General features: G+C 49.5%; 3 protein-coding genes and 1 pseudogene across 3 annotated transcripts; 2 read left to right on the forward strand and 2 right to left on the reverse strand.

Annotated features, from left to right (window-relative positions):
• Window positions 1–9267: 9267 nt before the first annotated feature.
• On the reverse strand, window positions 9268–11903 carry LOC101774994 (subtilisin-like protease SBT1.2). The gene has a single exon (XM_004985684.3). It carries the CDS (start codon window positions 11823–11825, stop codon window positions 9489–9491), a length of 2337 nt encoding a protein of 778 aa, XP_004985741.1. The 5' UTR covers window positions 11826–11903; the 3' UTR covers window positions 9268–9488.
• A 1794-nt stretch (window positions 11904–13697) lies between these two features.
• LOC101775403 lies at window positions 13698–19012 on the forward strand. Its single transcript, XM_012848822.3, has 12 exons — window positions 13698–13944; window positions 14033–14094; window positions 14711–14761; window positions 14849–14881; window positions 15230–15334; window positions 15448–15555; window positions 15672–15743; window positions 15837–15887; window positions 16395–16457; window positions 16532–16656; window positions 17227–17425; window positions 18096–19012. The coding sequence occupies exons 1-12, from the start codon at window positions 13698–13700 to the stop codon at window positions 18804–18806; spliced, it is 1827 nt and encodes a 608-aa protein (XP_012704276.2). The 3' UTR covers window positions 18807–19012.
• A 348-nt stretch (window positions 19013–19360) lies between these two features.
• LOC101759747 lies at window positions 19361–21824 on the reverse strand (annotated as a pseudogene).
• Window positions 21825–22484: 660 nt separating this feature from the next.
• On the forward strand, window positions 22485–25601 carry LOC101775810. Its single transcript, XM_004985686.3, has 2 exons — window positions 22485–22776; window positions 23751–25601. The coding sequence occupies exons 1-2, from the start codon at window positions 22668–22670 to the stop codon at window positions 25295–25297; spliced, it is 1656 nt and encodes a 551-aa protein (XP_004985743.1). The 5' UTR covers window positions 22485–22667; the 3' UTR covers window positions 25298–25601.
• Window positions 25602–25894: the final 293 nt, after the last annotated feature.

The following is a 25894-nucleotide window of genomic DNA, read 5'->3' on the forward strand; positions in this document are numbered from 1 at the left end:
AGATAGTGCAGAGCTTTTCTCAGCCAAAGCCAGAAGTCTTTCTGGTGGCTCTAGGGTCAAAATGAACAGAATTGGCGACAAGGGATCCCCCTGTCTCAGCCCCTTCCTGTGTATGAATTTTGCTAATTGGGAACCATTTACCAATACTGAAGAAGTGGTAGTGTACAGGAGTATAGTGATCCATTCTCTCCATCTTCTGCCAAACCCTATGTGTCCATCACCTCCATCAAGTAATCCCACCAAACCGCGTCAAAAGCTTTGCTATGTCTAGCTTGGGAAATAAAGCCGGCCTATGTGTTCTGTGTCCTCTTATCAAATTTTGAGTGTAAAGAAAGTTGTTATGAATACTTCGTTTCCTAATGAAGGCACTTTGGTTTCTTGACACCAGCACATTCGGTGAGTGTGAGAGACGGTTGGCTAGAATCTTTGAAATTAGCTTTGCTATGCTGCTTGTTAAGCTGATCGGCCTGTAATCAGTTATCTTTATTGCCTCAACTGTTTTCAGTATGAGCACAATATAAGTCGAGTTCAGTATGTTAAAATGCTGCCCATGTAGGTTTTGAAAGTACTGAACTGCCAGAATGAGATCATCTTTGATAGTGTCCCAACAGGTTTTGAAGAATATCCCATAAATCCATCAGGCCCTAGTACTGACTCCGGCTTCAGGTCTATTATGACCTCTTTAATTTCTTCCTCGCTGAAGTCAGCTTCTAAATGTTGCAAGTCTTGCCTTAGCAGGTTGACTAGTCCCAGTTTAGTGTTTCATTTCTTGCTATTGTGCTCCCAAGCACTGAACTGAAATGATCCAATATGGCTTCCTCTTTCTCTTCTTATCGGTGTAGTACCCCTGACCTGTGTGCAATATCTTGATAAAGTTTTTACTTCTTCTACCATTAGCACTGAGAAAGAAGTATTTGGAATTTGCATCTCCTACTTTAATGAAGGTGATTCTTGATTGTTGTCTTGCTTGTAGTTTTTCAATTGCTGCTATGGCTAGGATTCTATTCTTCAAATCTCTATTTAGCAGTAACTCTTGAGGGGTTAACATTCTATATTCCTGGACAACATCGAGGATCAATATCAGCTGCTTCGTAGCAGCCAACAAGAGTCTGTTATCTCCAATTCTTGATCTCGCCCAAATCCTCAGCCTCGTTGCAGTACGCTGCATCTTGGTGTGCAATTTGAGGAAAGGGTTATGCAATAATAGCTGCTTGTTCCATATATCACTTACTTGCTCTCTAGATCCTCTTATTTTCGGTCAGAATGATTCAAATCTAAACCCTTTGAATATTTTCAAGTTATTTTCTGCAGTCATCAACAATGGGCAATGATATGAAGATAAGGAAGAATCTACTTGCAGTATACAGTTAGGTAGCATGCACTCCCATTCCCCTGAGCAAAAAACTCTATCAATTCTAGTATGGGTTACATTATTTGTCCAAGTGAATTTCCTTCTTCTCAGGTGAATCTCCTTTAATTCCATGGCATCCACTGCTGTTCTGAAGGCTCCCATGATCCTCCTATTAATGTTTGTGTTGTTTTTGTCTTCAGCATTTAGGATCATATTGAAGTCCCCTACCAGAAGCTATTTATCTGAGTTTGCCGACTTACAAGATGTGATCTCATTCAGGAATAGAAGTTTGTCATTGTCATCCTGTGGGCCATACAGTCCTGTTATCCACCAACTAATTGGTGCCGTTGTAGCTTCTAATTGAGTGTGAGTGTATTAATTTTTGGTTCAGGATGGGATAGGCTGTAGTAATCCTCATGCACTGCAAGCAGAACCCTTCCTCTAATTGCTTGAGCCGGCAAATAAGTGTAGCGTCTTGCAAAATGTGGCCCTAAAGTCTCCCTTACCACAAATTCATCTATGATTTCTATCTTTGTTTCTTGGAGGCACACAATAGTGCAACTGTGCTCTTCCACAAGATCCTTTACCACTTTTCTTCTAGCTCTTCCATTAAGTCCCCTCACATTCCAGTTTAGAATGATGTATTTCTATTCATTCATTTGCAATTTGGTTCCCTTTGCTGTCTATGAGTGTCCTTGTTTGGCTAAGAACCCCTGAACCCCCTTCCTTGACAGCCAACCTCATCTTACTCCCAAGAGTCCATACAAAGTAACCATAAAAAAGACAGCCCACATTGGGCTCTCCCTCCATCCACAACACCAACTCAGCGCTGAACTTCTGAACACCTTTCCACACTGGACACCACAAACACCACATCCACAAACACCATAACAGAAAACACATTGAACTGATACAAACACACACACACACACCCCACCCCCATTCTATGGATGGAGTGGAATTATTCATCTACCTCCAGCGCCACCGCGCTAAGAGGCCCTCCCTATGGATCATTTAGACCAAATGCATCTCGAAAGCCATCCACTGCACTGTCTTGGAGGGGATCCAGAAGCTGAGTCCTAAATCTGTGGTGATTTGCTTCATCAGCCACCTTTTTTGGATTAAGGATTCCACACTTCTTCATGAGCGACTGTGCGGCCTGTTCTTGCATAGACAGATCAGTCTTGGGCTTGTTGGCAATTCTTTCGCTCTTCCTCTTGGATTCTGTTGCACCTTGGGACAGTGAATAGCTACCCTCATTTTCTTTGCCAAACCCCCTTCTATCGGTTTTTGTTATCTGAGGTGTTGATAGGCTTCCCTCTATGCAGGAGTTGTCTTCATTCAGTCCCCCTTCTTCTTCATTTGTAGATTGTTTAGTTGCTGAGTCAATTGCTTTGATAAGTTTCTCTTCTGCCTTCTCTTTCCCCTTGTACTGGTGGGGCATCTTTTGCTGAACCGGTAGAATCACATGTGGCTTAAGGATTCCTTTTGAAACCGGCTTTGTAATAGGGGTTTGCATTCCTAGTAACAGGGTGCCCGTGTTGACTGTAGCTTATTCGACAACTGGCGGCTGCTCAGCAGGAATCAACTCTGGAGCAATCCGGACTCCTGCCTGGGTTACTGCCAGCTCGTCATCTCTTTCTGTGAAGAACACTTCATGAAGAACCAAATCACAGTCAATTAGCTGATGATCCTGCACTTGGTCTTCTCCCATTTGTCCTCCAGATTTCTGTTGGCCCTCCCTGGTTTCCGTTTGCTGCTTCCCTGTCCGTTGTGGCTTGTCTGCACTGTTCACCAGGCTGGCGTGCACTGCGTGGTTTGCTTCCCCTTGTTGCGTCAGTTTTGTTGTCTTCCCCCTGTCTCCTAGTCTCTTGTACTTATACTTGTAATCTAACGCTGCACAGCTTTGCCCATGAGGCTGACCTCCTCTCTCATTGGGTCGAAGGTGGGTCCGTGCACCAGACTTTCATCGGAAAGGAATGCAGGTTCTATGTTTTCCAAAGGTGGTGTTAAAACCTTCTTCTTTGGTTGTATCTAACTTGCTCACTATTTATCTTTCCGGAGCCCCCTTTATAGTTACTGTTGGCCATGAGGAGAGTGCCTTCACCGGCACACTGGTGACGGTGACCATGAAAGCTCCTTCGCCCATCGTCCTGACTACTGCTACCACCATGAAACCCTCGTGCCTCGGCCCTTCTCAAATCATGCCAACTTGGATGTGGCTGCTACATTGTCCCCCGGCCTCCTGCACCTCCTCATCCCGGTGGTGATCTGTCTCACCGCCCACCAAGTCTCTCTTGAACTAGCACTCGACGCCTGATAACACGATCATCAAGGACCCCATGATGCCACACAAAATGATGTTTCACTAGCCATTCTTCCTCATAGAGATCATCAGGCAGACCACTAATCCCATTGTGAACACTTTCATGTGAGGGACTGCTTGGCAAAGGCGAGTAATCCAGAACCCTGTCTAGATGGATAATCACATGGTACTCTAGCATCTCAGCAGGACCAGTTCTAGTTGTTGGCAAATCAATTTCCCCCATTTGCCAATAGTACTCCTCTGGAAAAGTTAGAGGTTCTGCAACTTGTAAAGAGACCATTTTTGCTAAACCATCAGGATTAGCTATCCATACCCATAAGCATAGACAATTTCTCGATTTCATGCTCATTATCAATCTCCTCTATGAATGTTGGGGCATTGAAGAGCTTAGCTATGGTTTTAATCTGCTGAGCATGCTCTAGTATCCCTTCTATGCAAACTCTTGCGCGATACATGAGCTTGGCAGCTGAGGCGCTGACCTGACACGTCCATGGCATGAGCCGCATAGCGGTTTGCTTGGCAGCCAATCCTCCAAGGCGAAGCATCGCGGTGCGTCGCTCCAGGGTGGCGAAGTGGAGGAGGAAGGTGGAAGGCGTCAGGCGCTTCACCCCCAACTTGTGTGCCGGGATGCGAAGTTGTTGTAGAGCATCCCGGCGCACCACTTCGTTGGAGATCTTTGCCCGAGCATCAACCTACACTCCGATGAGCGCGGTCAGGGAGAGCTGTCGCTCCTTCTCCCTCACCACAGTCGAGCGCGGTACACAGACCGAAATATGGTCCGGTCTGTTATGTGTTGCACCAGGGATGAGTGCTGGGTCACCGTACTCCATGGCGACCTTTGTCGTGGCACTCTTTGGCACAGTTGCGGTGCTCGACCGTGGGGGAGCAGCCACAAGAACTCTAGGTTCTTGGCAACGAGTGATGCTGGGGAAGGATGTGGCAAAGGATACAGCAACAGGGATGGCGGGGGAGACGGAGGCGGCTTGGAAGCGGTGGGAGCGACAATGGCGAGCTTTGTGTCCTGAGCACAAACACAGAAGGCCTAATTCAGAATCAGGGTTTTTTTAAAAAAAATTCGAATCGTGATTATTAATAGCGATCCAATTTAGGGGGTGTAAAATATGGATCGTGATTATTAATTGCGATCTATTTTAGAAGGTTTTATAAAAATATCCAGGGGTGCATATGTAAAATATTTATCGCCGACCTCGCCGTCCCGGTCCCCTTCCGCCGCGATCGCCATGACGGCCCTCAACGCCGGCGGCTTCGATGGGGACAACGACTATTCGCCGCGGACAGGCTCCACTCATAGCTGAATACCTCCCTCGCCGTGGCCTTATCCACTAAAACCGCCTCCCCGGTACAGCCCCCGCCGTCGCGGGCTCGTCATCGCCGCCGCCTCTACCTGCTCAAACCTTAGTCCTCCTCTCTGATCTACTCCTCGTTTCCCTTACAAGCCAAGGACCGAAGGGCGATATCCTCCGCCTCCGCGAGGAGCTCAGGCTCATACAAGATTCGAAGGTGGACAACTCCCATTGCCCGATTCGTGTGATATGAGCTGAGATGGGGGCACGGGGCGCGTCTTGGCGATGGTGATCTGCACGTTGAATCGCAGGATCTTCTTTCCGCAGGAGTTAGGGGATTGGAGGGGTCTTCGCCGCTGCTAAACAACTCCGTGACGTCGGATCTCTTGCTCGTCAGCGTCGGCCAGAGGACTCCATGAGCACCGTTTCTTGGTGCCCATGTCTAGTCGCGGCCTCACCAATCACACACCAAATTAAATCACACTCGACAATGCAACCTTTACACACACATACAGTCACAGATCTCTCTTGCACCAATCACAGATCGAAAGAACCTTTTGCCCTCGTGACAAGAGGAGAAAAACACAGACTTATGTTCTCAAGTAGTACGGAGATTTTTTTTTCTTTTTCAGAATGAGAAAATCTGAAGACAATCGAATAGCCAAGAATTAGACTTGCCTATAGCTTGCTGCAACAATACATCGGCTAGCTCTTGCCTCTCTTGTAACAACTCACTGCACCATCTTCTGGTTCTGCAGCGGTGGCCTCCATGCAAGACGGTTCCCGTCGGCGGCAGCGATGATGATCTTGGCACCTGTCCAACGACGCCGGAGCTGACAGCGCCGATGCCATTGACCAGGATCAGCGAACAGGCGCAGAGGGAGTCTTCACTCTTCAGAGAACTTGGGATAGAGAGCAGGTGGTGGCCTCTTTCTCGCTTTCCTCAAGTGTCGCGCGCTCTCAAGCCAGAGGGAGAGGAGCAAGTGAGGGTTACACATCACTGCTGCAATTTAAGGGCAACACATCACATCATCTACTGTAACTAAATCAGGTATTCGGTCCTGACATTTCTGTCAACATGAATGCAGTCATGTTGTTTAAGAGCAATAATGGATGGAGAGGGCACCAAACTTCTCCACCAGGCTCCTGCTTTTGGAATTGTCAAAGCTGCTGTTCTTCAGCTCAAGGTACTCGGTGAAGATTCTTTCGTTTGCCAAATAGCAATCTTAAATGTTTGTTTATTTAGTCACTCCTAAAATTGATGTCATATCGAATGTTTAGATATAAATTAAGAGTATTAAACGTAGACTAATTACAAAATCAATTGCACAAATTAAGACTAATTTGCGAGGCGAATCTATTAAGCCTAATTAGTCCATGATTTGACAATGTGATGCTACAGTAAACATGTGCTAATGATAGATTAATTAGGTTTAATAGATTCGTCTCGTGAATTAGCCTCCATCTGTGTAATTAGTTTTATAATTAGCTCATATTTAGTCCTCCTAATTAGTCTCTGAATATTCAATGTGATATAAATTTTAATCCGGATTAAAGGTCCAAACACGCTAAGGTCTGGGTCCTCTCCTCTGTGCTCTGTGTTCCGTACCATCCATCCTCTGTGCTCTGTGTTACAAAACGTAGGTCGTGTCATGTCCTTGTTTGGTCCTGCAAAGTTTAATGCAACAGTTACTCAGATCTTGTTTAGTTACCTAAAATTCCAACTTTGGTACTATGTAAAAAGAAGATTTCCCATCACATCAAACTTACGGTACATGCATGGAGTACTGAATGTAGACGAAATCAAAAACTAATTGCACAGTTTAGTTGTACTTTGCGAGACGAATCTTTTGAGTCTAATTAGTCAATATTTGGACAATAATTTACAAATACAAACGAAATGCTACAGTATGCTACAGTGCTGGCGCAGTGATTTTGGTTGTCCAAAATCGGGCAACTAACAAGGCCTCAGAGTAATAGCTTGGCTTCTCCTGAATATGGATCTCTGCCGAGAATCTTTGCTAGATTTCACAAGATCAATAGTGATGCAATGTGTTTCCCAAGGGATCTTATCTTCCTCTGAAGAAATTGCACATGAGAACAGTCTCGTAATGCAGCGGTACCCTCAGGTGGACCTGTGCTTCAGTACATGCTTGACAAAAGATTATCATCTCCTTTTCCACTTGATTATCAAAGAACAGATCGACACTACTATTACAAAATATTCTAGACAAAGCATGGCCTCTGGTTCAACTTGCATTGTTATCAATGGGCATCGCAGAATGTCTGTGTAAAGGCACTTGTTAATCTTAACATGCTTTTAAAAAAAACGTAAAGCTGGCAGGAGATTTGCCAGATGCGTTCACAAAAAGAATGGATGAAATGGCAAGGATCCCGTACTCTCAATCACAAAGAGAACATAGAATCTTGGGTTGAATACTTGAATTCATCAGCTAGATAAACACAGAGAACTCGATACCATTGGGTATCAGCAGGTTATCATTTCATTCCCACTTCAGAAATAAAAGCCGAACCAACCGGTGAAGAAACCAGGTGCTAAAGCTGCTGGATTACCACACCAGGAAAGAGCAAATTGAACAATCCCTGTTTCTAGCCGCATTGCATAACTAAAGTTTTCTCTTTTCGGCGGATCTCAGCCGATGTAGGGTCCGTTTCTGATCTCTTGCAGATTCTACGTGGGTCATCTCTGAAGTATATATGGCGCCAGCTGAAGGGAAAGCTATGCCATGTGTGTGTCAGCGTGTGTAACCTTTTCAACTTCAAGTAGCTGTCCCTTTTTTTAGTGCGGAAAACAATGAGGGCTAGAGCATGGTCACTTTGGATCACTAGGACAAGTGAGGATCATCAAGGTAAAGTGCCGCGCATTTTATCCGGTTCAACCTACTGCTCTCCTTTTGCCTTTGGCTGCACCAAGAGCCGGCTTCTTCTGAACCCTGGTTGGCAGAATTGGTGGGTGTACTCGTCAGAAAATTCTGAAATAAGGGTGGATGTTGACCACATCAGCTTGATACAAGTATATGTTTACAACATACTTTACAAGAGCTTTCAGTCGCATCAGAAGTAGGCATAGCTAGTAAATGAAAAATGGTAAAGATTTCTCGATCCGTGTCTCTGAAACCGCATATGCGGCCTGAACCTGGTTCAGCTAACAACTACGTGGTGATAAAGGGAGAACGTGGGCGGCAGCTCCATCAAACAGCAAGTCGTCGTCGTCGTGATGGATTGGATATGAACCTACTGGAGGTCTCATGTCATGCCGTCCCGTCATCGCTTTAGAAATCCAAATCAGCCCTGGTTTACTTCCCTCCAAACTCCCAACTTTGACACTATGCAAAAAGAAGATTCCCCATCACATCAAACTTGCGGTATATGCATGGAGTACTAAATGTAGACGAAATTAAAAACTAATTGCACAGTTTTGTTGTACTTTGCAAGACGAATCTTTTGAGCCTAATTAGCCAATATTTGGGTAATAACTCACTTACAAACGAAACGCTACAGTGTCGCATTTATGGCAAATTGTCAATTTTGCAACTCCCAACTTGAGAAGTAAACAAGGCCTCAGGCCGGGACCCTCGCATTCGGTAGCATTCCCTGTCCTCCTTTTTCACGCCGCTCCGTGTCAGGTGCATGAGGAACGCCGCAGGTGGCACAGGATTTCCGCTGTGCTATGCACATGCACTGTGGGCGCCCGGCGCGCGAGGACGATTCGAGGATAAGAGCGACCGTGCGGAGCGCGTATGCTTGGCACTCGCATTGCATGATCCTTAATTATCCGACCTGCGAGGACGATTCGAGTGTGAGAAAGTGAAGTGGAAGCATGAACTGATGAACCTAGCTTGGGTCTCGATGGCGTTCTGTAGAATCTGACGACTATGTCCAAGCATGGCCTGCTGGAAACGATCTGTAGCCGTGAAGAAGAAACGGCACCTTTTTTTTTTGGAGGAAAAGAAAAAACGAGACCTGAGAGGGCGGAAGAACAGAGAGACACGATCAGCCCATTCCTGGTCACTTGGCCCAACTAACGGACGATCAGCCCATCTTGGCCCACTAAGCCTGGCCTATATTATCTTATGTCTTTCTGGGCCAGGCCCAGCGGTAAGGAGGCCCCCGTGCTCTACTGTTCCATTTCCAACTGTTTCTCCTTCTCAGCCGTCTCAATCCATCTGCAGCGTCTAGCAGCACGGTCATCCCCTTCGCTTCGCCTTTTGTCGGTCGGCGAGAATAGCGGGCAGGAGGATGTGTACGAAATGAGTTACTGTAAAAGACGAGCGCGGAAAAGATTCACCTGAAAAGGAATCTCGTGTTTTGCACCCGACACGCAAATTCAGCTACTGAAACTCGCAAACTCCTGATGCGGTAAAACAATCAGGTCCTGCGGCTTGCTGCAGGGGCAAGATCTCCCTGCTTCTTACTACAACCCATCAATGGCAACCGACCCATGATACAGCGTCGCCAGATGCTACCAAGGGGGGCGAATCGTCTGCTACTCCACAACCCAGGTCACGGCGATGGGGCTCCTCACGACGTGCTTCCCTTCCCCGCCGCTCTGCTTCCACACCAGGTACCCCTCCGCGCTGTCCTTGGCTGCCGGCGGCGATGGCGCCTCCACGTTCACCCGGAAGCTCCGCTGCTCGCCGAACTCCACGAACGACAGCGTCGTGGGCGCCACGCTGATCTTGACCCCCGGTGGCGCGGCGACCTGCACGGTGTACGCCGAGTTCGGCGTGCCGACGTTGGTCACCGTCCGCTGGAGCACCGCCGACTTGGCGCCGTTCTTGAACGCCACGGCGATCGAGGGGTAGTTGAGGCTGAAGCCCCTGTTCTTCTGGAGCACGGCGCTGCAGTTGACGCCGGTGTGTGAGATCTTGAAGATCTCCATGTGCGTGTACCCGAGCGTGCACAGGTGCGTCACGTAGTCGCCGGGCTGGATGTCGTAGACGAGGCCCGGGTCGACGGCACGCGCCGGGTTCACGTGCCCGGCGCCCATGGCGAACACGTCGGCCCGGCCGCCGTCGCCGTCCATGATCGCCTTGCCCCTCCGGTCCGTTATGTCTGCGGAGGTCATGATCGCGGACCGGACCATCGCCGGGCTCCACGACGGGTGCGCGGACCGGATCAGCGCTGCGATGCCGCTGACGTGGGGCGCCGCCATCGATGTCCCCGAGAGCACGCTGAAGTTGGACCGGCGGGCGTCGCCCTCGAGCCCCGACGGGCCAAGGTTGCCGGGCCATGCGGCGATGATGTTCACGCCGGGGGCGATCACGTCGGGCTTGAGCACCGACGGGTTCGTCAGGCTCGGCCCGCGCGCGGAGAACAGCGCCACCGCCGGCGCGCGTGCTTGCCCGATCCGCGTGCCGCCGAACACTATCCTCGCCACCGGCCGCGGCGTCGAGCTGATGTACTTCTTGAGCTCGACGGCCTCTCTGTAGCCGACGAGCGTTGCGGGCAGGACGTGCACGTCAATGGAGTCCTCCTGCCGGTTTACCTCGGTATTTGCAAGGATCATGGCCGCGCCGCCTGCTTCTTTTACTGCCTCGCCTTTGTCGGCGCGGCCCGTGATGCCGCGGTTGCATACGACCATCTTTCCGGCGACGGCGGCTTTATCAAGGGACCCCTTGAGGCAGTACTCCGATTCCCGGGTCCCACCGACGGCGTACACCAGCTCGAGGTCCTTCCCGCCTTTTTTCAAACTGGTTTTCACGGGGTACATGGACTCCCCGTACAAGACCCGGCCGTTGCCGAGCCGAACGTATGCCGGGAAGCGGCGGTCCAGGGTGGCGGCGCCGACGGTCAGCACCCACGGCGCCTCGTTCGCCACTGAACTCCGCGCCGGCCCGTTGTTCCCCGCGGCGCACACGACGGAGACGCCACGCGCCGTGGCACGGAAGCTGCCGATGGCGATGCTGTCCTCGAAGAGCGGGATGGGGAATCCGCCGAGGGAGAGGGACAGCACGTCGACGCCGTCGCGCACCGCGTCGTCCATCCCGGCCAGGATGTCGGAGCTGTAGCACCCGTTGAACCAGCACACCTTGTAGGCCGCGACGTGCGCGCCGGGCGCCACGCCGCGCGCCTCCCCGGCCCCGGCGCCCAGGACGCTGGCCCCGGCCACTGCCGCGCCCGCCGCCGTCGACGCGGTGTGCGTGCCGTGGCCGTGCGCGTCCCGCGGCGACACGTACTCGAGCAGCGACACCGCCTCGGACGGGTTGGTCGGGTAATTTGCGCGGTGGCCCTTGGAGTAGAACCGCGCGCCGATGAGCTTCCGGTTGCAGTTGGAGGTGTTGAAGTGCTCCCCGCCCTGGCACACGCCGGTCCAGCGCACCGGCGCCGGCGGCATCCCGCGGTCGTCGAAGCTCGGGCTCTCCGGCCAGACGCCGGTGTCGAGCACCCCGACGATGGTGCCGCGGCCGTACCCGGACCGCGCCCACGCACCGGCGGGGCAGAAGTTGAGCCCCAGGAACCTGTACGAGTAGGTGGTGTGGAGCTCCAGCCGGCGGTCGGCGCGCACCGACGCGACCCCGGGCAGCGCGCGCAGCGCCGCGGCCTCGGCGTCCGCGAGCTGCGCCGCGAAGCCGTCGAACACGGTGTGGTAGGAGTAGAGGAGACGCGAGGACGGCCGCCTCTCCTGCTCCCACGACACGGACCGCTCGAGGAAGGAGCCATGCCAGTCGAGCCTGGACTCGGCGGCGGCCACGGCCTCGCGGCCGCCCTCGTGCGGGTGCAGTTGCACGATGTAGGTCTGCAGCGTCTCCGCGGCGGCGAGGACCGGCAGCAGCAGCAGCAGGAGCGAGCGGCAGATCATCAACACCCCGACGGCCTCCATTGCCGCCGCTGCTGCTCGAATATTGATGGCTGGTTTGGTCTGCGTCTTTGTTGGCGATGGTTGGGGAGACGATGAAGAGAATTCGGTGTGGTATTTGAAGCGGGGTTGCGGAGCGCGGGAGGGGGCGTGAGAATTTGAGACGGGGAGGGAGGTCTCGTGAGGACCAGGCTCGCGGTCACACGGGATGAAGAGGAGGGAGTAAATTCCGCGCCTCGGTCACTGCGGCTGCACACCTCCGTCGGCTCGGCCTCGGCTCCTCCTCTCCTCTGACTGAGTTCCATAATTACGCGGGCGCACACGGGTGGAGAGAGACGGGGAGCGTATCCGCAGTAATTGAAGGATCAGCGCGCAAAACGGATACACACTGTACGCTGCTGGTACTGGCTCGTATGCCTGGCATTGGCATTGGCTAGACGACGACCGTGTTCTCTGTCTCGTCGTTCTGCCGTCTCTCACGCCATCGGATCATGCCATTTATGATGTTCTCCTTAAATTTGCTTCTGTTGCCGAGGTTGCACGCCTCACAGCACCAGCCAAGGGCATTCAGGGATTGCATTGCAGCGGAGGGGAGCTGGGAGCCCGGGATGCGCGAGCAGGGGGGTGGTGTGCGTGCAACGCCCGCGGCTCATTGAATGGTGCGCTTGCGCGGCGCGGCTGGCCGGCCGGCCGGCCACAACCACAAAGAACTATTTACGCCGATGGCCACAGGCCGGCGCGCGAGCGGCAGGACGGCAGGGGGAGAGGAGCGCCGAGCGCGCCTCTCCAATGTCATGGGTGGGCCGCGGCCGCGGGTTGCTGCAATGCCATGCATTCAGGTCAACACCAGCAGCGAGCGCTCCTCGCCGACCGTGCGTCGCGTTGCTGCGTGTGCTGTGGCTCCGGTTGATCCCGCGCGCCTCGTCCCCCGGTCATGGGTTTGTGTTTCCGCTCCTCATGGCGCTGTAGAGCTCGGCATCTGTATGACTGTATGTCTGTATGCCATCGGAACTGTGATGGGTCGTCAAGCTGTCCTGTGAGTCCACTATGCGTGGCGTGGTACAACAGTACAAGTGTGTATTCTTCAGCCTGGCGCGGTGGCGCCAATGCTTGTTTTCGTCAACGAAGCAAGACTTGTAAAACACTTGCCAGGCACCGTAAGATGGACAAGCAAAGTAAATACGAGTATGTTTCTAAATTAGGTGCCCCTTCATGTTTCTTACATGCGTGAATTCTGATACTGTAAACTAATTTCTTCTTTTCGAACAATTCGTACACTAATATCTTACGGTAATGCTAAATATTAAAAAAATCGGACGGCTTGACATATGTTGCAATAGTTAAGCATCGATGTTGCAATTATTGTTCCTGCATGTTTCATGGTGAATGTTGTATGAAACATAGTGTTCATGTTGCGACGGGAATTTTCTATCCCAGAGTCGAACAACGTGGTTATTTTTTCACATATTTTTTAATGTTGCAACTATAAATTTTTGATATTGCAGATATTTTAGTTTGATGTTGCAACGAAACGTCTGATGAAAAAATTCGCATCAGACGTTTGGGTGCTAGCAGTGCCGAATATCTTATTGACTACGTGTAGGAGCTGTTGGTATGCCTCCACCATATGCACTTAACTGCTGAAGTAATTCAGGCACATGTTCTTCTCGTTTTGCAAAGAAGACCGAGTAAAATAATTGCCAGAAAATCTTCTAGAAATGAATGGATTTCCATCAGAAACTTTACGGTAGCGTGTGCATAACTGCACGCACTCGGCAGTGGGAGCATGGTCTCGCGGGCCGTGGCTAAATAGCACGGCCTTTAGTTTTCTCTAGAAAATATTGGCCCAAGATCCAGATAAGCAGATGGGCTAAATTACATCCACGACAGGCTTAGATGGGCCAATTTTCCGTCTCACTGCTCAAATTTCCCGGTCCAGCACGAGTCGATCCGCGACTCGCGAAAGCCCCGCGACGAGTCAGTCGATCCGGCAGACCGCCGCCGCCGCCGCCGCCGCCGCCGCCAACCCTCGTTCCAGCGAGCGCCATGGCCGCGGGCGAGCAGCAGCCGCAACTCGGCGCCACGCGGGTCTCCTCCTCCGCCTCCACCGGTTCAGGGAGGCTCGTCACTCCCTTCTGGAAAGGTTCGCCGCGAAACTCAAACCACCGTTTCCTCTGTTGCGAGAACTGCTTCCTCGCCGTGTTTACATGCTGTTTTTCCTACCGATGCAGAGAAGTACGAGAGGGATGCTAAGAGATACTGGGACATCTTCTACAAGCGCCACGAGGACAAGGTTACACTCCTGGCCATGCTTCGTACTTCCTTAGCTAAAGCTTGAGCTTGCGATGGAGATTTGGAATCTGGAGTCTTGTCGGATAGGATCAGCCGAGGTGTTAGGAAGGATGTACTTGAGGAAAGCCACATTCAATTGTTTTGTTTATCAGCATGGGTTGAGCTGGCATATGGTGCTGGAGTAATGGTCTGAACTCTGAACAGCAGAGATTGTGGGGGCATAACCTTGTTGTTACTACCCAGACATGTTGCCTTTTGCTTGTGCAGTGCCACTTATACTAATTTATCATACTTATTCATGGTTTAAATATCAATTGTGGCTGTGGGCTAGGTTTTGCTTTCCTGATACACAAAATGCCATCCTCGATTAGTCCCTACAAATTCTGGTGTCTGAACAAACTTCCTCTATGTTCAGGGTATAATACCTCTCAATGCTAAATTTGTTTTGATGAATCTGTTATATAGAGAATCATGTGAACCTTTGGACCTTGGTTCAAGTTTGCTGTAGCTATATGTTGCCATTGTCTAACTCCAGTACTTTCTCATATTGCAAACTTGTCCTTCTTTATATCTGTTCTGTCATGTAAAATTTGATTTTATCCCTTGTATTTGTTCAGTTCTTCAAGGATCGACACTACCTGGACAAAGAATGGGGGAAATACTTTGAGGTAAACATAAGAAACAACAGTTTGCCCCCCAATTTTGCCTTAAAGTCCATAATATACATGAAGCTAATATAAGTGTGATCAACATAGGGACAAGATGGAGAAAAGATGGTGATGCTAGAGGTATGGTTGTGTTCTTGTTGGTAATATCAGTGGTCAGTGATCCTGTAAGATTGTTTTCTGTAATTATTGATGTATTGTTGTATCTGATAATCGAACTGTGCAGAAATTTGAGTAGCATCATAAAGAAACGAAATAAATTTGTATATGAACACTCTTTAGTATGAAATTTGGAACCTGAGTGTCTGAATCTTTAAGGCATTCCACATTCAGAGCAGCATAGAACCTATAACATTCAGCTTTCAGTCAGTTTTATGCTATAACTTATTATTTCATACCTGCAAGTAGCAATTTGTTGTTATTTCTTGCTTGCATAGAATGTTAGCTTGACTAGTGTGAAGTTCAGTGCAGGTTGGTTGCGGAGCAGGAAACACAATCTTTCCGTTGCTGTCCATATATCCCGATATATTTGTTCATGCCTGTGATTTTTCTCCACGAGCTGTTGACTTGGTCAAGGTATTTGTTTATATAATTCACACTAGGAGCTGAGACGCTGAACAATTGGTCATGTGCTTAGTGTTGTTTTGCCTATTGATGTTATGTCACCATTGTCGGAATGGTGTCTGCAGAAGCACAAGGACTTCAGACCTGACCGGATAAATGCATTTGTTTGCGATATTACATCAGAACAACTAACCGAGAGTATGGAACCCTCTTCCGCTGATATTGTAACAATGGTAACATGCTATACTCTGATAATGTTTTGTATAATCCATTTGACATCTATGGCCTTTTTATGCATTATTTTCAGTATTCATGAGTGTACAGTACAAACAACTAACATATTAAGCAGATCTTTGTGCTCTCTGCAGTCGCACCAGATAAAATGCCTTTAGTTCTGCATAATGTTAGAAGTGTCCTAAAAGTAAGTACTCCTTTTACATGTAGGCCTTAACCTTTCATTTCTCAGAAGTTATCATATTGACCTAGGGAACTGAGCTGCTGTCTTTTGTATCAGCATGGCGGACGTGTTCTCTTTCGGGACTATGCCTTTGGGGACCTTGCACAGGTTTAATCTCTTGCGTGCTTATTGATATCTTGATATTAGAAATTTATGGCTTTAAAAAAAATCTTATTCTTCTCCTCTTGGCTGTGTGCATTTGTATATCATCATCCATAATCGTGTCTTAAAGGACAGTGTTTGGAAATAATTGAAAGTATAAGCCTGCTTATCTCTATGTTATTTTCAGCTGGACTTCTTGTTAGAAACATTGCTTGAAACACAGGAGCTACCTTATTTTTTTCCCTTTGTTTTCTTTCTCCCCCTTCCTGTAACCTAGCCTTCCCTTAGGTAATCATGCATTCAGAAAAAAAAACCCCAGAAAACTGTGTATGTGTGTGTGTGTGGGGGGGGGGGGAGGGGGGGTATGCAAATATATTTTCAACCACGCCTTTTAAGGCCATTAGTTGCTCTACTCCAACTTGCTTGGGACTAAAAGCCTTTGTTGTTTTATGTCAAATTTGAATTCATTATGCTCTTATAATATCTATGCTCATCTTGTTAACCAAAATGTAGGAAAGACTTATGTCAAAAGGCCAGCAAATAAGTGAGAACTTCTATGTCAGAGGTGATGGTACGGTGAGTGGATCTCCCAGCATGTATGCTAGTTTGCAAATGATTACCTTAATCATTGAAACACATGTTCTGTGCAGCGTGCATATTACTTTTCAAATGAATATCTGGTTGACTTATTCTCAAAATGTGGGTTTACTCTTGAGGAAATATGTGTGCACAACAAGCAAGTTGAAAACCGTTCACTAGACTTGGTGATGAACAGGTGATTTTTTTGCTAAGTGTTGCTGATGATTTTTACTATATATCTTCACTTGTAAATGAACTCGTACTGAAATGAGTAATCTGTATTCTTTATCCCAAATAATGATATTCTCTGTAACATTTTTAGAATAAAAATTTAACAAGGAACCAAAGTCGCTGATCGTATATGCATTTCAATATGGTAAATTGAATTTGCAGAGGGCTGTGTACATTCTAAAAAATGTGGTATTCTATTATTTTCTTTTGCTTAGTCTTTGCTTTCCTCTATCATCAAATTGCATTATATTAAGTTTTACATAGCATAAGGGGTTGAGGAAATCAAGTATCTAGTATAATGTATATGTATTGTGCTGGGTCCTAGCTTGCTTACATTTAATGATTTAAATATGTCAAGTACCCTTCGATTGATAGTAGATAGCAAGTACCCGGTTCCTTTCCTGCATTTGCCAGTCTTTTTCATGCGCCACTGTTATTTTTCTTATATTTATATTTGCAGTCTGCAGTTAGTTTTACTAACTCTTTTGTCTTTTCTGACAAGTGCCTGAAATTCTGTATTGTTTATCTTATTTAGGAATTGGATCCAAGCTACCTTTACCCTCAATTCAGCTGGTCCTCAAGGTCTGAATGGTCAACATGACCTCACCGATGTGTGTGAAGGAAAAGAGGACAAGCTAGTTGCTGACTCTTCTGAGAAGAAAAACAGTAGTGAAGAAATTGATCTTTCCGAGGATTTTTGCAACATGTTTGGGGCATCACACAACCTTGACGAGGTAAACAGTATTTATGGTTCCTGTGCTTTACTGTCGTCAAATTCAACCTTGTACTGCGGTGAAATTATTAAACTGCATGAAGGAACTAATTGAGGACCACATTATATCGGTCTCGTCTAGACTAAATATTTAAAGTCAAAACAAAGATCTTACTAGGAACACTTTGCCTGAAAAAGAGCAATAATTCAGGAAGTTTGGTAAGTGAGTCTAAAGAAGCAGAACAAGAGTTTGAAAAGATAACCACAAGAAATAGGAAAGAAACTGAAAATTTCTGTTCTGAATCCTTCCCTGTTCATCCGAAACACGTTAATGAACACAGTAGATTTGCTATTAAATTTGTGGTTCGGGGGATGATGACTCACTTATACAATGATACATGTCCCTCTTTGGTTTGCACCCCCATGGGCTATGGCTGCCAAGGCATGCAGATGCAGGCAGCTGCTGATTTTACTGCAACTGCAGTCTGCTGTCTTCTAGATCCTTATTTTGTCTTGAGTCTGTTTGTACCTACAACATTACTTCAGTTGTTGCAGATCAAAATTCAGCACCATATACATAAAAGTTAGATATCCATTTCTGCCAAAAAAATCTGAGTTATTTTTCGCTTTACTTTTCCAGGTTTAACACTGTTATTGTCTTTTGAAGTTATTTCACATGGGCTGTTTTATAGGTACAAATCATTGGGGTCAAAGCAAGAGGTCATGACTTCAAAATAAAAATGCTCACGAAGGAATACCAGCACACCTGCAAATTAACTGGCTTAATGCTTTGGGAATCAGCTCAACTCATGTGCGGTCTGTTAGCAGAGAATCCTTCCATTGTTGCAGGCAAAAGGGTCCTGGAGCTGGGCTGTGGCTCGGCTGGCATCTGCTCGATGGTTGCTGCAAGTTACGCTCAGTTTGTTGTAGCTACAGATGGGGATGCAGAATCACTGGACCTCCTTAGACAGAATATCTCCTCTAATTTGGAGTCTAACTTGCTTGACAGAATTATGATTAGGAAGTTATTTTGGGGCAACAAAGATGATGTGAGGGCAGTCAGAGAGCTTTCTGGCAATGACACAGGTTTCAATTGCATAATAGGCACAGACGTGACCTACAATCCCGATGCTATACTTCCTCTCTTCAAGACTGCCAGGGAGCTCATTTCTGACAAATCTGACGAGGATTCAAGGGCTGCTTTTATTCTCAGCTACATTCAGCGCCGTGTTGATGAGAATTCTATCCTTTCTAATGCAATGGCCCAGGGTTTCAGGCTTGTGGACAAATGGATAAATGGAGTTCATGACAGTAATGGTATTATTAGCTCCTGGTTCTCCGGTAATGATGTTTGCAGCGCTTACCGGAACATAACACATTCGATATTGTATTTTGAATTGTGAGAGAGAAGGACGTCTACCAGGATTCATGGTTCCTGTGTAATCTGAAGTATATTTTGTACCAACTGCACTAAGCATATGGGGAAACGTTTTGAGAACTGTTCGAACAACTGTATTGTTACTGTAATTCTTTTTTCTGCTTAAGTTAAGTTATCGGTATCATGTACGAAATGATTTCTAAGTAGTTTGATTTTACCAAGTTTTTTTAATCAACGTTCAGGTGGCCGGGACCTATACCAGAAGACATGCATATGCAGATATGCTGAATCTTTGTTGCGTGCTCAGAAGTTAAAATGTTTTTGTTAGGATAGATTCAGCATCAGTTTCTGGAATAAGACATGCTTATGCAGATGATCCTTTGTTAAGGTGTTTGAAGAGAGGTCAGGTAGAGTTCGTTGTAACGTCGACAGGTCCAGAAAGGCTAACTGAGTAGAAAAGGCAAAAGCACACGAAGACGTTGGTGTTTCATACTTCATTGATCTATAGAATGGAGATTATTACAGAGAACAAGAAATACACGGAGGAAATAAGATGAATAAAACAACTACCCTAATGTCAATACGTTACAGAAATAAAGGAAAACGTAGAGTAATCCATGCTGATTGCCAGCCTATAGTACAGGGATCAGTCGTAAAGATCATCTTCGGCGTCGGCGTTGGCCGTGGCAGCAGGCTCCGCCGCTTGGGGCTGCTTGGAGAAGCGGAACTCGCTGCCGAATCCCCGCGACTGCTGCAGCGTCTGCGCGAACGCCTGGTACTTGCGGACGTCCGCGTCGCTGACGCTCCTCCGCGCGAACCTCATCGACTCCTCAAAGTGGACGGCCTTGATCTGCGCCGGCTCCTCGTCCTCGGCGCCGTCCACCGCCATGTCGTCCGGCCTCTCCTTGGCCTGCCTCTCCCGCTCGATCTCCTTCTCGATGTCCTCGCGGATGGCGTACTTGCACGCCCTCTGGCAAATCTCCGTGATGTCGGCGCCGCTGAAGCCCGCCGTGAACTTGGCCAGCGCGCCGAGGTCGACGTCCTTGGCGACGGGGGACTTCCTCAGGCACGCCTTGAATATCTGGTGCCGCGACGCCTCGTCCGGCAGCGGGATGTAGATGAGCTGGTCGAGGCGGCCGGGGCGGAGCATCGCCGGGTCGATGATGTCCGGCCGGTTGGTGGCGCCGATGACGAACACCGTCTTCTTGGCGTTCATGCCGTCCATCTCCGTGAGCATCTGGTTGAGGACCCTGTCCCCGGCGCCGCCGGCGTCGCCCACGCTGCCGCCCCTCTGCGTCGCGATCGAGTCGAGCTCGTCGAAGAAGAGGACGCACGGCGCGGACTGGCGCGCCTTGTCGAAGATATCGCGGACGTTGGCCTCGCTCTCGCCAAACCACTTGGTCAGCAGCTCGGGGCCCTTGACGCTGATGAAGTTGGCCTGGCACTCGTTGGCGATCGCCTTGGCGAGCAGCGTCTTGCCGCAGCCGGGGGGCCCGTAGAAGAGCACGCCCTTGGAAGGGGACATGCCGAACATCTCGAACTTGTCCGGGTGCTCCACGGGGTACTGCACGGTCTCTTGAAGCTCCCGCTTGACGCCCTCGAGGCCGCCAATGTCGGCCCAGCTGACGTTGGGCACCTCGACCATGGTCTCGCGTAGAGCCGACGGGTTGGTGCCGGCGAGGGCAGTCTTGAGGTGGTCGTTGGTGATGGCCATCGAATTGAGAATCTCCGCGTCGATCGTCTCGTCATCGAGGTCGATCACGTCCATCTTCTCCCTGATGCACTGCAGGGCGGCCTCGGTGCAAAGGGCGGCGAGGTCGGCGCCGACGTAGCCGTGCGTGTCCTTGGCGACGACCTCGAGGTCGACGTCCTCGGTGAGCTTCATGTTCCTGGTGTGGACGCGCAGCACCTCGAGGCGGCCGACCTCGTCCGGCACGCCGATGTCGATCTCGCGGTCGAACCTGCCGAACCGCCTGAGGGCGGGGTCGATGCTGTTGGGGCGGTTGGTGGCGCCCATGACGATGACGTGCGCCCGCGCCTTGAGGCCGTCCATGAGCGTCAGCAGCTGGGAGACGATGCGTCTCTCGACCTCGCCGTGGGTCTTGTCCCTGTTGGGCGCGATGGAGTCGATCTCGTCGATGAAGACGATGGACGGAGCGTTCTTCTCGGCCTCCTCGAACGCCTTCCTGAGGTTGCTCTCGCTCTCGCCGGCCATCTTGGACATGATCTCGGGCCCGTTTATGCAGAAGAAGAAGGCCCCGGTCTCGTTCGCCACCACACGGGCGATCAAGGTCTTGCCGGAGCCGGGCGGGCCGTAGAGAAGGATGCCCTTGGGAGGCTTGACGCCGATCGACTTGAACAGCTGCGGGTGACGAAGTGGCAGCTCGACCAGCTCCCTGATCTGCGCCAGCTGCTTCCGCATCCCGCCGACGTCATCGTAGCCGACGTCGTCGAGCCTCTCCTCGTCCTCGCGCTTGACGGGCTCGCCCTCGCAGACGATCTCGGTGTCGTTCGCGACGATGCAGTACTCGGCGGCGGGCTTGATGTCGACGACCTTAAAGTCGACGCTCCTCATGCCGCCGCGCACGAGGAAGAGGTCGCCCTTGCGGACGGGGCGGTACGCGTCGTCGAAGTAGGGCTTGAGGTAGGCCTGGACGAGGTCCCCCGTGATGCCCTCGACGGTATCGTCGAGGGGGAGGAAGTGGACGGCCGCCCCGTACCTGGCGTCATGGCACTGGTGCACGGACACGACGTCGGCGAGGCGCACCCGGAGGTTGGAGCGGACCACCTTGTTGATCCTAATCTTGTTCTCTCCGCACTCCTCGTCCGGCATGGCCATGCAGATCGTGTCGCGGCGGCGCTTCCCCTTGAGCAGGATGATGTCGCCGGAGAAGATGGAGAGCTCCTCCATGGTTGCAGGGTGGAGGTTGCAGACGGAGTTTTCGTCGGTGGTGGCCTCCTCTACCACCAGCCGGTTCGCGGCTCTCTTCTTCGTAGCGGTAGGAGTAGGACAGGACGACGCGGCGGCTGCGTCGTCGGCCATGGTGTTGTGTTAGCGAGACAGGCTTTTGTTTCTCGACGCTGCACGCTCTCTTTTGTCAAGCGCGCGCCTCTCGAATCCTTCGATTCTGGCTGCGTTTGGTAGGGAGGGCTGGGGGCTCGGGCCTTTTTATTGCGGCTGGGCCTCCGTTGGCAAGCGGACTCGGAAAGGAAGAGAGAGTAGTAGATCGGGAGACGGCTGGGCCGGAGGAGAGGAGATCAAAGACGTTCTCGGACACGGCTGGGCCTCCGTTATGCAATGGCGCCAAATAAAACTCCGCCTTCTTCTTGAAAATACGTGTAAGTATTTGTCATCGTTCATATACTATTCCACATTTTTTTTGAGCGCTCATATACTATATTCCACATGTGCGGACGCAATAGCGCCCGGTGGATGGCAGCGCGAAACACGAACAATTAGGGGGTGATACGGACTCGTTACCAGCTCCAAGTCCCGAGGGGGATCGGAATCACACACGTTTCGCGAGCTGACGCCGACTTGCGAAAAATCTCAGATGGCGTCGGCGTCACACATCGCCCGCGGGCCCGCGTGACAGAGTCCCTTGCACGGCACGCGCGAGCATATTCCCCCCAGCCCCAGGCACCCACGCATGCCGACGGACGGCTGAGCAGTAGGCGGCGCCGATTATTTCCAGGAGAGCCCCACCGCCGAGCCTGACCCGGGCGTCGCCATCGACCCCGCGCCAGCCAATGGAGCAGCCCGTCGCGCTGGACCGGAGCTCGTGGATGCCGACCCAGCCGCCGCCGGTTTGACCTGCCGAAAAAATAAGAAGGGGAGCGGAGGGGGTGGACTGGGAGAGGAGGGGAAGCAAGGAGCGAGTCCGCGATGGGCGGGTGGGAGTGGTTCTGCTGCGGCCGATCCAACGCCGGAAGCGCCGAGGTCCGGCTCCCCGAGCCGTTCCACCTGCCGGCGACCTTGCCCAAGTGGCCGCAAGGTTTGGGGCTTCCTCTCTCTCTCTCTCTCTCTCTCCTTCTCCCTCCCTGCGCCTTTCCTTTCCCTGCTTTCGTTCACTGAGCGTGATGATTTGGTTGTGGAACCAGTTGGTGGGTTGCTGCTGGCTGTTGGGCTGGGTGTGTGTTTCGTGGTTGAGTTGCATCTGATCCGTATGAATTACTGCTAGATTCGTTGCGGTCCGTTGATAATCAGCCGATTCTGTGTGTTCGTTTCCCCTGTTTCTCACGGAGAGATTGATCCATTATGACTGGTAGGATTGGTTTGGTAGTTGCTTCAAATTCTTCCGATCTGACTGCAGTATGATGAAATCCACTTATTGACAAGTTCTTCGAAGTTAAGAGCGTTTGACTTAACTGTAGTTGAACCTATGGAAATAAAATAAATACAAACCCACAGAAGATGCCAATCTTTGCAATTTGAGTGATATTTTGGCTGTTTGCGCCATCGATTTCCTTGATCCATGAGCTTAATATACATGAATTATTGCAGTATTATCATGGTACTGCCTTGTTCCTATGTTATTTTGTGCTAGCTAGCGACAAAGATGTTAAATGACTGAATAAAGTGGTGAAACAGTTTGGCTATGATCAGTCTGCTTTACTTTGAAATCTTGGCAACTATCTTGCAAGGTAGCAACTAGCAACCTGTATACTCAAAGGTTTCGCTCCTCTTGAGGGGGTCTGAGTATTTTTTTTTTTCAATCATATAGTATCACTGTATAAGAAATATCTACCTGTTTACTTATTTGCAGGGAGCAAAATATGTGATTAACTTATTTTGTACATGCGACTCAGAATCGTTTGTTTGCATTGATTTAAAACTGGAATCCTGTTCCTAGTCAGCCAACAAAAAAATAGATATATGTATTGCAGCGCTTGGCTTTATTTTGCCGGATGGATTGCTTTCCTGAGCATTAGAATCTTTTACTAACTTTCTTGAGCAACTCCTTAACAGGAGGGGATTTCGCTAAGGGCACAATCTGCATAGGAGGGCTTGATGTTGTGAATATTACCAAATTCCGGAGTATATGGAGCTGCTCAGGAGCTTCATTTTATGAGCCAGAAGGAGTTCCTGATGGTTTCCACTGCCTTGGGCACTATGCCCAACAGAATGACCGACCCCTACAGGGATTTCTTCTTGTCGCAAGGGAAGCGGCTAGCCACCTACTGATTAGTAGCAAGCCTGCCCTTGAGAAACCATTAGATTACTCCCTTGTTTGGACCAATGCTGCCTTAAATGAAGATGACAACAGCGAATGTGGTTGCGTCTGGTTGCCATCTCCACCAAATGGGTACAAAGCCCTTGGCTATGTGGTTACTAAAGGACCCAAGAAGCCCTCGCTGGAAGCAGTTCGATGTGTGCGAGATGACCTAACAGACACGTGTGAAAATTTCCACTCAATTGTAAATCTGGAAAATGCATGCCAAATCTGGAAGACAAGGCCTTGCCACAGAGGGGTGAAAGGACATGGTATACCGGTCGGTACATTCTCATGTGAAACTGATCCAACGGAAAGCGAGGAATCAATAATTCCCTGCTTAAAAAACTTTGACTCGAATTTGAAAGCCATGCCTAATTTGGAACAGATCAATGCTCTGATCAAGCACTACGGCCCTACTGTTTTCTTCCATCCACAAGAGACCTACTTACCATCATCAGTTTCTTGGTTCTTTGAAAATGGAGCGACACTGCACAAGAAAGATATAAAAATGGGAGATGCAATACTCCCTGGTGGCTCGAACCTGCCTGCTGGTGGGATAAATGATGGTGAGTATTGGATCGATCTCCCTGATGATGATAGGAATGAGTATGTCAAAGTTGGCAATCTGAAGAGTGCTGAGCTATATGTTCATGTGAAGCCAGCTCATGGAGGGACCTTCACTGACATTGCAATGTGGGTATTCTGCCCATTCAACGGGCCCGCAACGATCAAGGTTGGAATTGCAAGCTTTGCTCTACAGAAAGTTGGTAGGCATATTGGAGACTGGGAGCATTTCACCCTCAGAGTGAGTAACTTCTCAGGTGAGCTGTCATCTATCTACTTCTCGCAGCATAGCGGGGGTGAATGGGTGGATGCTTGCAAGTTGGAGTTCATCTCAGGAAACAAAGCAATTGTGTACTCGTCGAGGAATGGACATGCAAGCTATGCCCACCCAGGCTGCTATCTGATGGGGTCTGAGAAGCTTGGTGTTGGAGTAAGAAACGATGTGGCCCGAAGTGACTTTTCAGTTGATTCAAGCACACAGTATAAAATCATCTCTGCAGGACATCTGGGAGACGCTGTTGTCGAACCATGCTGGCTGCAGTACATGAGGGAATGGGGACCGACCATCACATACAACTCGCGTTCAGAGATAGACACGGTTCTTAGCTTCCTACCGTTCTTCCTCCGGTTCACAGCGGAAGCAATATTTAACAGCCTTCCGGCGGAATTGTACAAGGAGGAAGGTCCTACAGGACCTAAAGAGAAGAACAACTGGGAAGGCGACGAGAGGGGCTAGTCTTTGTGGCCTTCATTATTTATCCCAGCTACCTTTATCTGTACCTTAAAGATGTATTTGATGAAAGATTGCTGTGCTATGATAGGACATTTTAGTTTGACATATTTTTAGGCCAATGGTGGTACAGCTTGAGGATACAGTGCGCTTGTCAGGTTAGATACATTGCACTGTTTATCTAGCTCAACACAGTGTGTGACTGCCAAATTGAGCCTTGTATTGTACTGCTACTATATTTTATATTTGGCAAGAGCCACAAATGTAGTTTGGAATCAATGATCTTGTGAGTTCTTGTCTTCGAGTAAAACATTTTGCAAAGCCTTTCTCTGATGCATCATCAGTTTTTTTACTGGGATGGTTAAATAAACAAACAATGGATTGGTTCAATGCTATAATTTGAAATTCTAACAAAGGCACGTAATAGAACGGCAAAAATGACGAGTACACAAGCACCGCGCGCGGTGGCCTGCGTTCTCCGTGGGTGACTGGATGTGGGTTGCCTCGTCTCCCTCGCCAGCCATACGCTGCCCACACTGAGAGGGTGTTTAGCTCCTGTCACATCGAATGTTTGACACTAATTAGGAGTATTAATATAGGCTG

This window comes from Setaria italica, chromosome IX, assembly GCF_000263155.2.
Source record: "Setaria italica strain Yugu1 chromosome IX, Setaria_italica_v2.0, whole genome shotgun sequence".
Lineage (NCBI taxonomy): Eukaryota > Viridiplantae > Streptophyta > Magnoliopsida > Poales > Poaceae > Setaria > Setaria italica.